Raw genomic sequence first — 15566 nt, 5'->3', positions numbered from 1 at the left:
GGCTCACTCTCAAAATAAGTGGTCGGCACGAGGTCTGATTTAGCGGCACTGTAGCACCGGAGATGGCCCATTCTGCATCCTTGCCTGTTTTGGGGCTTTCTCAGTTAACGGCAATTCGCTGCTACTTTCGGGATAGTTAGTGAAATGCCTCGAGCACAGATTGAAAAATTTGCCCTCGTCACGTTTAATTGCTATAAGCGACTTCTTCATCCAATAAGCGTCTCTTGGAAAGCAAACAAAAGGAGACCTACAACAAAAGAAGTCGACGCACGAACCTTACCGCAATGAATGCGGTAAGGCTGGTAATGAGCCTACTTGTCTTAAAGCCCTCTTCGTCGAGCACTCTTCTTTGCTTACATAACGGCACAAAACAGTGCGCGGGCATAATGCTGGCACATTTTTCAACACAGCGTTTGGGAACGCGGGGAAAACGGGCGATTCGCGCGGTTGTAGTCGCGGCTGCACGCGCGCACAGACGCTGCCGGAGTGGCTCGCCAAGCTAATGGCGGCATCTGAGGGTTCTCGCTTCGCTCGCTAGATGGCGCTGAATTAGGCAGCAAGTCTGAAGTAGGCAGCCGGGGCACCTTTGGTAGGCGCCCGCCCGTTACAAAGGGAAGGCTACATCATCATCATCAGTCTCCTTTAGGGGGACCCTATTGATTAGGGCGATAGGAGAATAGCGGGGCGCCAGTGCGCATGCTCACGACAGTAACCCACGGGCGTTATTGTTCTGCGCGCCTGCGCACTGGCACCCCGCTATTCCCCTATGCCCCTCATGGATAGGGTCACCCTATTCTAAACCTCCCTTTTGCGTTAGTAAACGTCGCGCAATGCGACTCACTAACTGGAACCACCTTCCTCCTTCAATTGTCACAGTTTCTGACCCTGTGCTCATTGCCGCTCTTTTTCCTTTTTTTCCCCTTTGTTCCCCTCCCCAAGTGTAGGGTAGCCTACTGGGCATCGCCTTCCCTGCCTTTCCGTCCATTCCTCTCTCTCTCTGACCCTGTATTGTTTCGGTCTGCTGTTACCGTTTTTAAAGTGTAATATATTGTGCTGATCACGTATTCAAACTTATCTATGATTTGTTAAATTATTGTTCTCTGTTGTTTGCATTGTCAGTGTTATTATATATTACCCACTCCCCTCATTAATGCTTTGCCCTGACGGCAAAATACATAAATAAAATTGTGGTTGGCCGAGTTTGGCCTTTGTCCCCGTGCCGTGGAGAGTGGGTTATTCGTTGCTCGGGCTAGGGGCGCGGAGGGGTGGAGGAGGGAAGTTGGAGAGACAGTGCGTGGTCGCACGGCCTGAGGCAGCCCCTCCCCACGGCACGGGGACAGAAGACCGTTTCCTGCCCTCTCCTGCCTAGCCTTTGCTGCAGTGCCACAAAAATTTGACCGGTTACTGCTTCGATGTCCTGGTTACCTTGAGTGAGTTCGCCTTGCATTTATGGCGCGAGAGACGTGTTAAAAGCAAAGCACGCGTTTCTTGACCGCTCTCGTGATTTCAACCTGGGCTTCTAGCGAAAGCAGTACCTCGTCATTTGCTTGGCTCCTTGTGCTAATTAATTAGTCGAAATGGCAGACAAAGGCAGCGCTGCAAAACACGAGGCAGCTGCAGCGCAGCACCTGCCGCTCCCTCTTCATTTCTGGCCCTCGTCCTTGCGTTTACTCCGGCTCTCTGCTAACAGCGCTATTGTCCCAGCCTCACACGTGGCACCTGTTTTCCGCACCGGCGCAAACAGCGCATTACAAAAGAATACCGGGAGAGGTAACACTGCTGCATATTACGCGCCGGCCCTCGCACGTATGCGCGAAACCCCCTCTTCGTGGGGCCGCTGCTTTAAGGTGTATGGTGAGTGCCATTATAGCCTGGCTGTTCGACCGACGTACTTTCGATGCCTTGGAAAACGTTGCGTCGCAATTATGCATGCACGAAGCGTCACCTGGCTTGCTCGCTGTGCGCCAGAGGACGAGCACGGGTTGCACAACTTGTGCCACCCGTTTAACACGCCGCGCGCTGTGGCGTCGTGCCTGCTGGGAACTGCTGCAGATGCGAGAGCTCGCTGTTGCCTCCGCCGTTATAGAGACCCCTGCTTCAGCCGCGAATATGTATGCACCTGCTGCTCGCACAGGTGCCAGCTCAATGAATGAGCTCGGCAAAATATTCCTTGTTTATCTCTAACTGCGAGGAAACTGTCGTCGCGTCGTGTCGAGGTACGTTGTTCAAATCCCCGGACAAAAGGAAAGCTGATATTGGCTTCTTGAACTGAACAGAACAAAGTGACAGGCGGTGACAGCAGCAGCTCCATCTGTTTCTAGGCGCTCTCACGACACATGAAGGGCGCTGAATTGGGCCATGAATAGTTTAGTTTCTTTGTCGTATCAAGTTTCGCTATGGCGGAGAAACTGCTGGCAGAAGTGAGCTTCCAAAAGTTATACGTAAGACGTGAGAGGTTCCGCAGTGAATCGGGACGAGCGACGCATGCAGAACCAGAGTTTGGGGTTCCTCGAGTACATCGCACTGACGTACTGGCATTTATCAGGCTCATGGGAGTGCACGCGCCGCTGTCGACAACTGCGCCCGCACCGTCGACGTCGGCATGCAGCGCGGCTCAGCCGAGGAAACGAAGCTATACACAGGCCTCGAACTTATTTTAATAAATCAAAAAGCACCGGCTTTGTCTCGAAGTGCACGCCACGTGCACTACAAGGTGGTTCTGACGTACTTACTTTACACAAGGAGATATTCAACTTGCCCTAACTTCATACGGAAAAAAAAGGAAAAATAGTTACTGAGCATGAATCGCTACCCAATACAAGCAAGATCTGCTATACATATTCATCCATCAACGCAGATCTGTCCGGCTTTTCACTTACGGACACTCATTCTTCATTTCTTTTTTTCTCTCGTTCACTTGGACAAGGCTGTGAATACGCTAACCGTGATGCGTAGCGAAAGCGCGGTGCATCACTTAGAGACAAGATGACATGATGATGAGACGCGGAAGTGTGAACATAATGCTTCGAAGGGGCGCTACCAGATCTTAGCGTGGCACACACCTGTTCGATTATCGAAACACATTAATAGCTCAAGCGCCCTTCAACGAAGTAGCCATGCTTTGCAAAGAGGGAGCAAGCCACATCTGCAGAGCGTCAGACACCCTGAAATTATAATTCTGTGCGGCCGAGATAAAGCGCTTCCCTGCGTCTTTTTTAGCTCGCGCAGTTCACTTTGCATAGTGCTCGTGGTCTTTGGCGTTGCAAGATTCCTTGCCTCGGTCGGGTTCCTCGAACCAATAAAGTCCACGCAGCGGGTGCACCACAGGCACGTCGAATCGCGCTGCGGGGCCTCCAGCGTCGCTACTCTGATACTAATGTATGCGCAGTGACCAATTCCGGGCTGAAACCGCTGTCTCTCAACCGCGGCCGCTGATCTAATTTGTGCGCACCTAAGCAGCTTATCGCCGGTGACTCGCCCGCTGGTTTCCGGGGCAGGCCGCAGCAATTCCCCGTCGTTCGCTGCCTTTTCAGGTGTTCTGACGGAGCATTCGAATTCGCCACGGATTGAACGCGCACCGCGACAGCGCGCCGTGGCAGAGCTGCGGGCAGAATCTGGGCCGCTGCGATTGTAATGCCACTGAACAGTCAAGACTGAAATTTAATTTACGGCGCGTGCGCGAGCGACTTCACAACAATGGCCAGGATATTTGCCCCGTGACGGCTTTTCCGAGAATCCGCCAACATTCCGAGCTGCCAGCAGCGCCGACACAGGCGAGCTAGGTCAGAATGCGTTTATGTTCACCTTGTTCTGTTTATCTATGCGGCGAGAAATTTTCGGCGTGAACTTTCTTAGCTGTACAGCTGTCCGAAATAAAAATGAATCTGCAGAATGCTGTCTCAGGCGGCCCCGGATTAGAACGAGCTCGCGCCAGCCAACGATGTGTGTAGACGACCGAACTTCACCGTGTGTTTATAGACACGAGTTTAGTAGTGCAGTCAACAGTCTCTGTGCCCACGTGTTCTCCCAACCCCAATAAAAGGGGGAACATCAGCAAAGACAAACCACTCTTGAAAAAGATCCGTCTTCCGATCGAAACGTCGAGTCGAATTAAATATGGTTGGTTGGTTTATGGGGTTTTACGTCCCAAAGCGACTGAGGCTATGAGAGACGTTGTAGTGATGGGCTGCGGAAATTTCGACCACCTGGGGTTCTTTAACGTGCACTGACATCGCACAGCACACGGGCCTTCTAGAATTTCGCCTCCATCGAAATTCGACCGCCGCGGCCGGGATCGAACCCGCGCCTTTCGGGTCAGCAGCCGAGCGCCGTAACCACTGAGCCAACGCGGCGGCTTAAAAATTAAGTATGAGCGTATACTCCGCTCTCTCTCTCTCTCTCTCTCTCTATATATATATATATATATATATATATATATATATATATATATATATATATATATATATATATATATATATATATATACGTCTTTCAGCCGCCGCGGTGGCTCAGCGGTTATGGTGCTCGGCTGCTGACCCGAAAGACGCGGGTTCGATCCCGGCCGCGGCGGCTAGAATTTCTTTGGAGGAGAAATTCCAGAGGCCCGTGTACTGTGTGATGTCAGTGCACGTTAAAGAACCCCAGGTGGTCGAAATTTCCGGAGCCCTCCACTACGGCGTCTCTCATAGCCTTAGTCGCTTTGGGACGTTAAACCCCATAAACCAAACCAAACCATACGTCTTTCTCTGACTTACGCAAAGAACGAAGCTGATATGAATCAATGGTTCAAGGCAGAGTAATTAAAAAGCCCCCTTTCACGACCAACCGTGCGTACGCTCCTGGTCCTTGACACGCAATGAACAAAAGAACGCCGAAACAACAGCGCGTCGGCTGCAGTAAACAAGAAACATTTTTACCACACGGCAAACAAGGAACGGGCGCTTCTGGAACATAAAAACACAGCACGAATGTGCGACTTCAAAGCGGACTGCAAATAATAAGGATTACGAAGAGGATGGGTAGAGGGAAGAAACCTGTCGCCAGGAAAAAAATTGGCTGTGGTTTGACCGACGGCCATCCCGAGTAGAATTGCGGAAGCAGTGGCGCTGCAATCGCAGCGGCGGCGGCATCTCAGGGGGCACTTTGACTGTCTTAAATGCGTAGAGGTGAAAGTGGTTTCCGCACTACTTTGACTGCCTCTGTGGCACTGGTGACGTCACAAATAATCAAGTACTAATTACTAAGTAGTGGCAAATTACTAATTAATGACTAAATATTAATTAACTGCTAATTAATGACGCTTAAGTTTCGCCTTTAGGAGCGGAACGCGACAGCGTGTTGTAGCGCTGCCAGGGAGTCCATGGAACGCCACCACCCGTTCGGCGCGATGCCTTGCCCTTTGAACGCAACGCTTTTTGAGGAAAGGAAATGGCGCAGTAACTCTCTGTCATCTCGGTGGACACCTGAACCGCATCGTACAGGAAGGGAGGAAGTGGGAGTGAAAGAAGAAAGAGAAAGAGAGGCCGTAATGAATAAAATGAACATTGTGTTTGAGGAAAGGAAATTACGCAGTAACTGCCTCACACTCGCTCCTCGCGCATGCGCAGTTGGGGCTCTCCGGGGCTCTGCGAAATCGCTCACACCTAGCGTAGTGTTGCTTCCGCAACAAAATGCAAGATCGGGAGGTCTGGTTTAATAGGGCTGTGGTCAAACCGCCGTGAAAGCGAGCAAAATGTAAAGGACGCGCTTGGGTAGTAATGGGGAGAGAGGCTAGATGAAAACGAAGAAAGAAAAAAAGAGAAGTTAAATGAAGGGAAATGAAACGTGCGCGAATAAAACAAAAATAAACATCAAAAGCCAACTAGCAGGAGAGAGACCTGCTCTGGAAACAGTATACAGGCAGAAGAGGGATTAAAACTTAGACATCAGGCCACGTTTTGAATTTGCACAGGCGCCACACTAAAGCAAGAAACTCGCTTTGAATTTCTTTCTTTGAAAAGCTTCGAGAATCCACTTCGCAGACGATTGCAGATACAACCCTTACTAATGTTAACTTGCCGTTTTTTTTCGTACTCAGGGCGCCATTCAAATATCGACCCCTTTGGCTAATATTTACCCCAGCTCAGATTGAAGAGTCTCAAAAAGATGCCACTGACAAGGCCCTCAAGAAATCATTTCGGTGTTTTGTACGCCAAACTGACCGATTACTGCTTGCATGATATAAGTTCTTCCTTTTTTCCCATAGACCATCTTGACGCGTGCACGTCGCGCAGTTTTCTCGCTTAGTGGGATTTTTGAGCGAGCAACAAAACCCAGCTGGTCGAAATTATTCCGAAGGCCTTCACCATTATAGCCTACGAAGTTGTGACGTTCACAGTGCACTACAGGATAAGTATACAGAGTGTTTCACCTTAGTCTACGCGAATTTTAAAAAACGGGCTTTCTGAGTTAGAAGAGCGCTTTTTTCGGCATAGCATTGTTAGCGGTGAAGTCCATCAGAATACAGCTGAGACGTGCTAATAACAGGCATGTAAACTAATACTGAGTAGTTAACTTCTTATCTATTACTGTCAGAGGCTCCGTAGTTACTGAGTGACGTGCAGCCCACCGCAAGTAATATCCATATCAGTTTTTAGAAATTCGACAACGAGATTACCCTCGGCGCTATGACCGAATAAATTTTGGCTACATCGCGCCAAAATACATGCGTTTCGAGAACCTTGCAGGTAAAGCAACCTCTCCAGTGCACGTAACTCATCGAACAAGCCATAATTTGTCGGACCACAGAGCCGTGGGTAACCGCGTTTTCGAAATTCTAAAAGATAATATGGATATCACTTACGGTTGGCTACACGCCTCTAAATAATTAAGGAGCCTGACAGTAATAGTTAAAAAGTTACATGTTCAATATTAGTTAACCAGCCGACTAGTTAGCATGTCTTCGCTTAACTGTGATGTGCTACACACTGCGAATGCTATGTCGAAAAAAGCGCTGTTCCAACTCAAAAAGCCAATAAGGGAGTATGATGTCCTCTAGCGCACACCCCTTTAATAAAAGGGAGGGGGCTAGAGGAGGACACCCTTTTTACTCCTTTCTATTTATCTCTTTAGTGTGTGTGTGTGTGTGTGTGCGTGTGCGTGTGCGTGTGCGTGTGCGTGTGTGTGTGTGTGTGTGTGTGTGTGTGTGTGTGTGTGTGTGTGTGTGTGTGTGTGTGTGTGTGTGTGTGTGTGTGTGTGTGTGTGTGTGTGCGCGTGAGAGAGAGAGAGAGAGAGAACAAAACAGGCACTTCTCAAAGACACATTTATTGCCGACGTTTCGACCAGAAAACGAAGGTATCCACCTGCACTGCACCACGGTCAGTGTTCGCGACGTGCGACGACAGGGCCGCTTCCAAGTAAAAAAAAAAAAGTGGTTTGGTTTGGATTATGGGGTTTAACGTCCCAAAGCGACTAAGGCTATGAGAGACGCCGTAGTGGAGGGCTCCGGAAATTTCGACCACCTGGGGTTCTTTAACGTGCACTGACATCGCACAGTACACGGGCCGCTAGGATTTCTCCTCCAAAGAAATTCAACCGCCGCGGCCGGGATCGAACCCACGTCTTTTGGGCCAGCAGCCGAGCACCATAACCACTGAGCCACCGCGGCGGCAAAAAAAAAAGTGATTCTAAAAAGCAAACTCAATTATTTTTTGTTTCAGTTTATTTGGTCATGTGAACCTCTACCCTACTAGTTACCCTAACTACGATGTAAAGATCAAAAGACTGGTTCATTCCCTCATCCACCAATAGTGGTAAGGCAGTTGCGGCGGCGCTCGTCTGTCGTGGGGAGACAAAGCAGGAATGCTCCTCCACAGCAGTGGGGCCTGTGGAAAATATAGGGATGCGGACGAAATCAGCACTGGGGACATACAGAACGCCCGAGCAGAAAATTGCCAAAGAAAATACCAACGATCATTGTAGGGTAAGCTCTTTGTTGTTCGAAGCCAGTACGGGAACATTGTCGACTAAGACATACCGCGCCAAGTACCACAAGATTGACACGTTATGCGGTGCGTGTGGAGAGGAGGAGAAAGTGGTTGGACACTTGATACTTTTCTGTAGAGGGCTTCGCCCTACAGTTCAAAGCAACGGGGCAGGTTTATTCCAAGCAGCGGGGTTTCAGGAAAGCGGGGGAGAAATAGATTTCGGATGGAGGCTATTTTACTGGTGGCTAAAGTCAAGGCAAGAGTGAAATTTCATCCGCATTCTGAAGGAGGTCGTGGAATGGTTCGCGCTAAAGTCGAAAAGGGGCTTTAATTCCCCGTCTACAGTTTAAGCACAAAAAAATATTACGAGTCGCGGCTATAGGTCGTCGTGCCAAGCGCGGAAATGAGTTCGAAGAGCCGGGCGAGGGCGTTTGACGTGCGGCGCTATTTTTCGTGAAAATATCGGTCCATGCGGGCCACGTTTTACGCTTCCAGAAACGCAGCACTAATCCTTTGCGCCGATAGGAATGAGCGCTCTTATAGATGTGCCCTTATTCATTCTCAAATTTCTCCTGTCTGCCGTCAGCTGGCGGCGCTTAAGCGAAAACTGTGGGACAGTACCGTGGAGAGAACGGAATCAGGCCAAACTGTAGCCTGCGTTGCTGCCGGCGCTGTCACTGGTGGAAAATTGTTGAGCGTGCTCATATACGCTGCCGCCAATACAGGTTGTTGAGGGCTGCTCGGAAGTTGAGCGGCCTCGACGGAGCGTCTTTTTACTGTGGATAACTGCTTGCCAGTGCAATGACATCCAGTGCGAAGAGCAGCTGCAAAAGTTTAACGCATTTTCTTAAATGATATATGGCACTGCTTGTACATAGATAATCAGCGGATTAAGGTGTTTTGAAAAGTCTTGCCTCAGTTTACCTCAAATCATATTACGTCAATCGTTTACAAGAAAAACAGATAGTAAGGAAGCTGGTGACAGGTGATGCGAACAGTTTCGATTTCTTCCAGGTTAATTCATTCATTTATTTGTTCATAACCACGATAAAGTTCAAGTGGCTTCTTTTATATCACCCCTGCATAAAACCCGTGATACGCTAGAGACAGCTTTAACCACTTAGTCGCGGCTCCCAGTGGCGCACACGAGGCTGACGAATACGAGTGTGGTGTGTCGTCTCTGGAAAAAAAAAAAAAAGAACGGAGAAAGAACAAGATTTCTTATGTTTCCAGATCTGTATAAATAACTATTAACGTGTTCGCAGCTCCTGCACGCACAACTGTAGTGTAATCTACGGCAAGACTGACACGGAAAATTATGCTCGTACGCACCGCATGGTAAATGCGCCTCACCCCCTCCTCCATTTTGTGCTTCCGACGAATGGCCGTACAAGCTACCATCGTAGAATGGCCGCCTCGTACCAGCACATTGGTCATGCCATTGTTCAGACATGGGAAGCGAGTTTGTCCGAAATTGCAAATTTCTGATTGTATCGTGAGCGCACTTTTGCTCTATTGGACACATGACCTAACACCTGGTTTTTAAATGTTAGGAATCGAGCGCCATCGATTCTGGCCACCTGGTTGGTAGAAATGCTGTCTATCGTGCTACCTGTAATTAGAGGTCTGGGTATGCCCAGAGTGAAATATTGTCTGCATACCAATGCCACGAGACATTTCGGCATCTGGCTCCTGCTGCTGCTGCAACCGCGGCTAGATGCACCCTTTTTTTTTTTATGGAAAGTCGTCATAAGTGCGCGGCTTCCGCCACGAAGGTGATGGCTTGTGAATAACACTGGCTGTCAACAGGAGGACATGCCGCCCCTGTTCTCCGACGTGCGCCTGCTCCCGTAGTAGCGCCGCCGAAAATGCGAGAACTGGCTCCGTGCGTTCTGCTGCGTAAACGTCGTTCCTAGGCAGAGATTCAGCTACAGGATAAAAAATGTACGCGAGAAAATATCGAGGCAGCACGACACAAACCCGGAGCTCTAAAGAGTAAACAAAAAACATGTGGTGAAACAGACCGGCGCTTTCCTTTCAAACTCCCTTCTATATTCGCTGCTCTGTTTGCTTTCAAAACAAGAAGACACCTCAAAGAGGCCCTTAAGGTGGCCATCGGAGCAAGGAAAGCCTGTGACCGAGAAAAAATAAAAATAAAAAAGCCGCTCCTGACTCCTTGCATCTGCGTCACTTATGACGGGAGGAAACGGTGAAATGTCTCTTGACATTTCAATGAAGCGTTGGTGATACTGCGTGGGCTGAAATCCAGAGCTGGCTACAAACAGACGCCAGCAAAGCACCAAAGATCCGCAAGCATGGTGCCATTTCTTGTCACTTTATCAAATCTCGAGTGACAAGGGCTCAAACACGTACCGACGACCCCATCAACCCGAAAAAGTTGCACGGGCGCGCTCACGACACGACTGTTCCCGACTGAAATGTCCAAAATGTCTCCCGGCTGCTTTTTCTCCAAACGTCCAAGCTGTCAAAAAATGTATTTTGTTCATTTTTTCTTCGGAAATAAAAAGTGTTTGCATAGCATGCATTTGAGCGCGCACATGGGATGTTCATTTTGTTTCTGCAGTTTTGCACTTTATGTTTTGCTTTGTGACTCTAAGATCGCCATGTAAGCTTTAGAGTAGAGCCTTGATATCTCCGCTACTTGGAGAAAAAGGAAAAAAAAAAAGTGCAATGGAGTTAACCAGAAATGAAACCAGTTGGTGACAATACGTATACTCAAGAAAACATTTAGAGTGATAAAATGTAAGTTGGAATAATTGTGCATTTATTGAAAAAGAGGGAAAAGTTAAAGCGAGAATAGAGTCACTTGAGTAAAGGGTTAGAAATTTGAGAGTGTATTTTGCGCTCTTGTTCTAGAGAGAGGGACCCTTCTGTTGCATCCCGAGAACGCGAGCAGACCGGTGAAAAGACCTTGTGCTCTGCACCCGTGCTCTAGCATATTTAGATGGCTTTTTCCGGCAGTGAAGTACTTTCGAATGCCTCGGACCATTCGAGAAATGTCCCTGTCCTCGAAGGATTTCGCAAACCTCGGATTAGGACACAGCAGCCAGTTATTAGAGCTACGACCCAGCGTGCTGTTGAAATGAGTGAGCGTGGGGCATTCCAGCTAGGAGGTCTATCACTTGTCCTGTGCACAGTAAGCGAACACATCTGCTGCGTGCTGTGAATTCACAAATTTTTCATAACTATGGCTGCCGCTGCCTGCCATTTTCTCCAGCGTAATATGAAAAGTCCGGAAACTTCCTTATTAGACAGACATTAAAATGTCAATTTTTTTCGTCATTCGACGTACGAGTCGCCCATGTTCATTTCTACGGAGGGTTTACAATGACAACGAAATACGAGCCTCTCTCCTAATGATGCCAGAGTATTAGCCGAAATAATGTTCGTACGCCATGTTTTTTTTTCTTACGACGGAATCAGCCCCTAAACAAAATGTTCGGCTATTTTCAGAGTCATTCGAGAAAGCTGTAGGATTCGGTTTGTGCGACCGACAGCATAACCAGCGCTGCTGGGCACAACCCTTGAGAGGCTGGTAATTTAACGTGTTACCTCTGAGACACTGAATTAACGACACCACGAGTTATTTACAGGCGAGAATGACTTGTCAGCAATTCGAAGGAGGTCGGAAGATTGATGACGTTGAGGCGTCCCTGAGGACGCTAACAAAGGTCTCTTTTACAAGACTTCATAGGGCTGCTACAGCAATTAGAAAGCAAAAGTAGGGAAAGATAAAGAAAGTGCATGGGACTCTGCAGCCGCGAGATCGTGAGACTTGATTGATGGTTGGCTAGACGAATTAGGGACGGTCCCGCCTTTATTGCGCCCGCTTCGGATTCCTGCCGCTCCTTGCGATTCATTCCTTTCCGTCTTTCTTGCCGTGGTTGCTGGTTGCCACACCTCCTCACGAGAGCCTGAATGAAGGCATTTATCTTTGCACGAAGGATTGAAAGCCGAGTAAAAATAGACGATTTCAAGAACATCTCTCGGGAGAACTGTGAATTATGCCGAGACATGCGGCGATGAATATCGTCTCTCTTTCTGAACAAGGGGCACGAGATGTAATGCTCCGTAGGTTGGTTGGTTTATGGGGCTTAACGTCCCAAAGCGACTAAGGCTATGAGAGACGCCGTAGTGGAGGGCTCCGGAAATTTCGACCACCTGGGGTTCTTTAACGTGCACTGACATCGCACAGTACACGGGCCTCGAATTTCTCCTCCAAAGAAATTCAACCGCCGCGGCCGGGATCGAACCCGCGTCTTTCGGGACAGCAGCCGAGCACCATAGCCACTGAGCCACCGCGGCGGCCCAAATAATGCTCCGTACAGGTGAGCATTGAATGCAACAGGAAACTAATAAGGGGCATGTGAAAAGCAGACTTGAAAGTTACCCAGTGTAGTAGTTCTCTCTCATTCGCGTGTGTGCGTGCGTTGCGATGGGAAGGAAGATGTAATTCTTGAAGAGTGCAGTGGGGGGCTAATTGGTATGACATTCTACAAACTTCGCTGCCGCGGTGGCTCAGTTGTTATGGTGCTCGACAGCTGACTAGAAAGACGCAGGTTCGATCCCGGCTGCAGCGGTCGCATTTCGATGGAGGTGAAATGCTTTAGACCCGTGTACTGTACTATGTCAGTGCATGTTAAAGAACCCCGGGTGGTCGAAATTATCCAGAGTCCTTCTCTACGGTGTCCCTCATGGCCGTAGCCGTTTTGGGACGTTAAATGCCATAAACCATTTTATAAACTTCAAAACTGCTCGAAGGACGGGGCGCAGAAAAGAGGAGAAGTACACAGGACGAGAGCAGACTTCGCCTTCGGTCTTCTAGATTTCCATGTCGGTGAGTCCATGTTGAAGTACTTACGCCCCGATTCAAAAGCTCTAAGGGTGAACACATGCGAGAGGTGATGCATTATGTTTCCAAGGTCTCGCACGGTCTCAATAGGGTTGCCGAAAAATTTGGTGTTGAGGTTCTTTTTTCTGCGCCTTGCAAGCTGTCTCGTCTGCGCTCCTTAACCAAGATAGATAAATGAGATTGCATGTGGCACCAACCAACGAAATAGGTTTGTACACTGCAGATCGAACGTCATCTATCAGATTCCGCTCAGTTGTGGCAAAGTGTATGTCTGCCAACATCTTAGACGCAGCACGTGGACACCATCTACCTAAACAATGCAAGTTCTGCAGGCAAGACGGTGAAGCTTGCACGCCACTTTTCGGCCAAACAAAGATTATTGGTGGTGCGAGAGACCGATTCCATCCACTTCAGCAAGTGGAATTTCTCGGCTTGGCATTGTGCGTCTGGTGCGCATACGCTATAGGGGTTGAAGAGTGAAGGAGGCGTTGGCGCAGTAAACCATTTGTTAGTCTGCGCTCGCCCCGTGTGCTTCTACCTCTACAAGGGGCTTCGGTTTGCTTGGTAACTCCTGCCCCCCGTTCAAGCTTGTGCTGTCTGTTTCACACCATTATCATATAGCCAACCTTACCGTTGCATTTCCGCGTGTGAAACGACCATGCTATGACAGGTGCCGTTGCGAACAGCGATTTGAGGATCCCTGTTGGCCGACGTGCATATGCCCAATTCACCGGATCGGGAAATTAGTGGCGAGTGTGGGACGTCTTTCTCTACCCATGACGCAGTACCAAGACCCGCAGCAGCGATGGACCGTGGCGGCCTGCCGTGCTGGGTGCTGCTGTGCGCCGTGTGCCTAGCGCAGGCGAGGCCGCGCTTCTACGGCCTGGCTCCCATGAAGCCCCGGAGTCTCACGGTGAACGTCTCAGTGAGCCGCTCGATTCTTCCCTCCCGGCCGGCCATCTTGGAATGGCGATAGCCTCTACAAAAAGCTTCGCCGCCAATGGGTGGCGTTCTGGGATTTTTCTGTTTACTCACACCACACAGTTACGCGCGCACTCGTGGGATAATTGATTTTCGAAGGTTGCGCCTGATGCAAATTTAAAATCACTCTTCCAGCTTAAGTTTAGGGTCGTGATTTTGTTCGTGGACGGCAGCGCTTTTGGTCAAGGTGCCTGACAAAAAAAAAAAAACACTGCCCAAGACTGCAACACTGCAAGGCGTGGATCTCTGACGGTGAGCACAGCTATACTACCGAGCGCAGTGTTGTTTCGGTGGAAACGACGCAGGTTGCACCTTTTTAGTCCCGATTTGTTATTTTTACTCACAGACCGTTTTGAACTCGAGTGTAATTAGAGTGCAGTTATCAAATCGCACCCGTCAGACGTAACAACCAGGCACCTGTGTATCAGGGCGAGTCCCAGCGAAGCTAATATATTGCACTCATTCATGCGCGCTAAACATTACGCATGCACTCGCACAAAAACACTTAAGGTCCGCCTTAAGTGTATGACGTTAATGGGTCCCTTCAGTGTCATGGAGTCCTCTTTTTGTATCACTTCGCAGACTCTGTACTTTCTTTCACCATGACGTAATGCTTAAATGCTCCATCCGCGCCAGCATACTCTTTCTCATTTGCCTAGGTTCTGCCCACATGCCCATATATGCGGAATTAGTGATTCTCTCATTTGCATTTATAGGCAGCGGACAGTCCTCATACCACTACTGGCGCCGTGGTGCAGAGGTTAAGCGATGCGCCACTGCCCCGCCAGGTGGCTGTTTGAGCCCAGCCACCGGTGGGCCCTGTGAGACCCAGGTGGCTCTTCCCGATCTTCTGCAAGGATCATCTGCAGTCCCATGTTGGGCAACTGCATAGAATCTATTTGAATTCATTTCACTGCCACGGAAGACAGGTCCCTCGCAACCCGGTGGGCCACCTGTTTTTCTCGACACGCCGACGCCGCGTTATCCGCTGAACGAGACCCGCTATTACATTAGAACGCATGAGCGCGTGCACTTAAACGAGCTCCAACCCATGCACAATGAAGACGGGTTTTCTCGTCCCCAAATGAGATAGTTGATTCCTGATGCAAACTAGCTTTTATTTATTCGAACTGAGCGATTCCCGCCGCCATTCTCGGCATCAAATCTTGCCTTGCTGCAGATTGGCACGATTCAAAAGTTAGCTTGGAGGCCGCTGCAGAAGGCTCTGAGCATGCTGCTGGCTGGTAGCTGCAAAGTTCTGAAGGAACTATAATACATGTGAAACCATGTGGCATGTACGGTCGCATACCACGATCGTTCGGGAGGTGAACGCGGAGGTAACTTCAATGAGGCTCCCGTGTAGACGCCCAGCCTTCAGTGCGCTGAGGTTGGTTGACGCACACAAGTAACTCAGCTCGCTGCTTCTCACCATGTGACACCTGTCAGCGCCGATGTCGCACGACGAAGGCAAACTACTTTATAGACTTCATCACTCTCACCGAAAACGGAGTTTGTATCAGCTATAGCAAAGAGACCAAACAACACTATGCGGGTGTCACCACCACCGGTCGAACCTAAAATGCTACGCTACCAACTCATTGAGAAACCAACTCATTTACCACTCCGCCGTTGGTGCCGAATACGCAATTTTTACTTTGGACAAAAATTAAATGCAGTTGTCCCCAGTGCACCTTCAGTCTCTGGCAGTCCTCCCACCTCACATCGTTCAAAAACCTGCCAACTGTAGT

The 15566-nt window shown here is 49.2% G+C and overlaps 1 protein-coding gene across 3 annotated transcripts in view; it reads left to right on the top strand.

Annotated features, from left to right (window-relative positions):
• The window catches only part of LOC149349490 (U-scoloptoxin(11)-Sm5a-like), a 200759-nt gene that overhangs the window by 169115 nt on the left and 16078 nt on the right, over positions 1–15566 (top strand). The window contains exon 2 of one of the 3 annotated variants that reach the window (XM_089578466.1): positions 13623–13762. In XM_089578466.1, coding sequence (XP_089434592.1) covers positions 13643–13762 — 120 coding nt within the window. In that variant the 5' untranslated portion in view covers positions 13623–13642. Of the gene's footprint in view, positions 1–13505; positions 13763–15566 lie in introns of those variants that run through there. The other 2 variants (XM_089578464.1, XM_089578463.1) reach the window with 2 other exon arrangements.

Source organism: Amblyomma mixtum, chromosome 3, assembly GCF_055824585.1.
Source record: "Amblyomma mixtum isolate Tamu chromosome 3, ASM5582458v1, whole genome shotgun sequence".
In the NCBI taxonomy this organism is placed as follows: domain Eukaryota; kingdom Metazoa; phylum Arthropoda; class Arachnida; order Ixodida; family Ixodidae; genus Amblyomma; species Amblyomma mixtum.
This window is presented reverse-complemented; position numbering and strand designations above follow the sequence as displayed.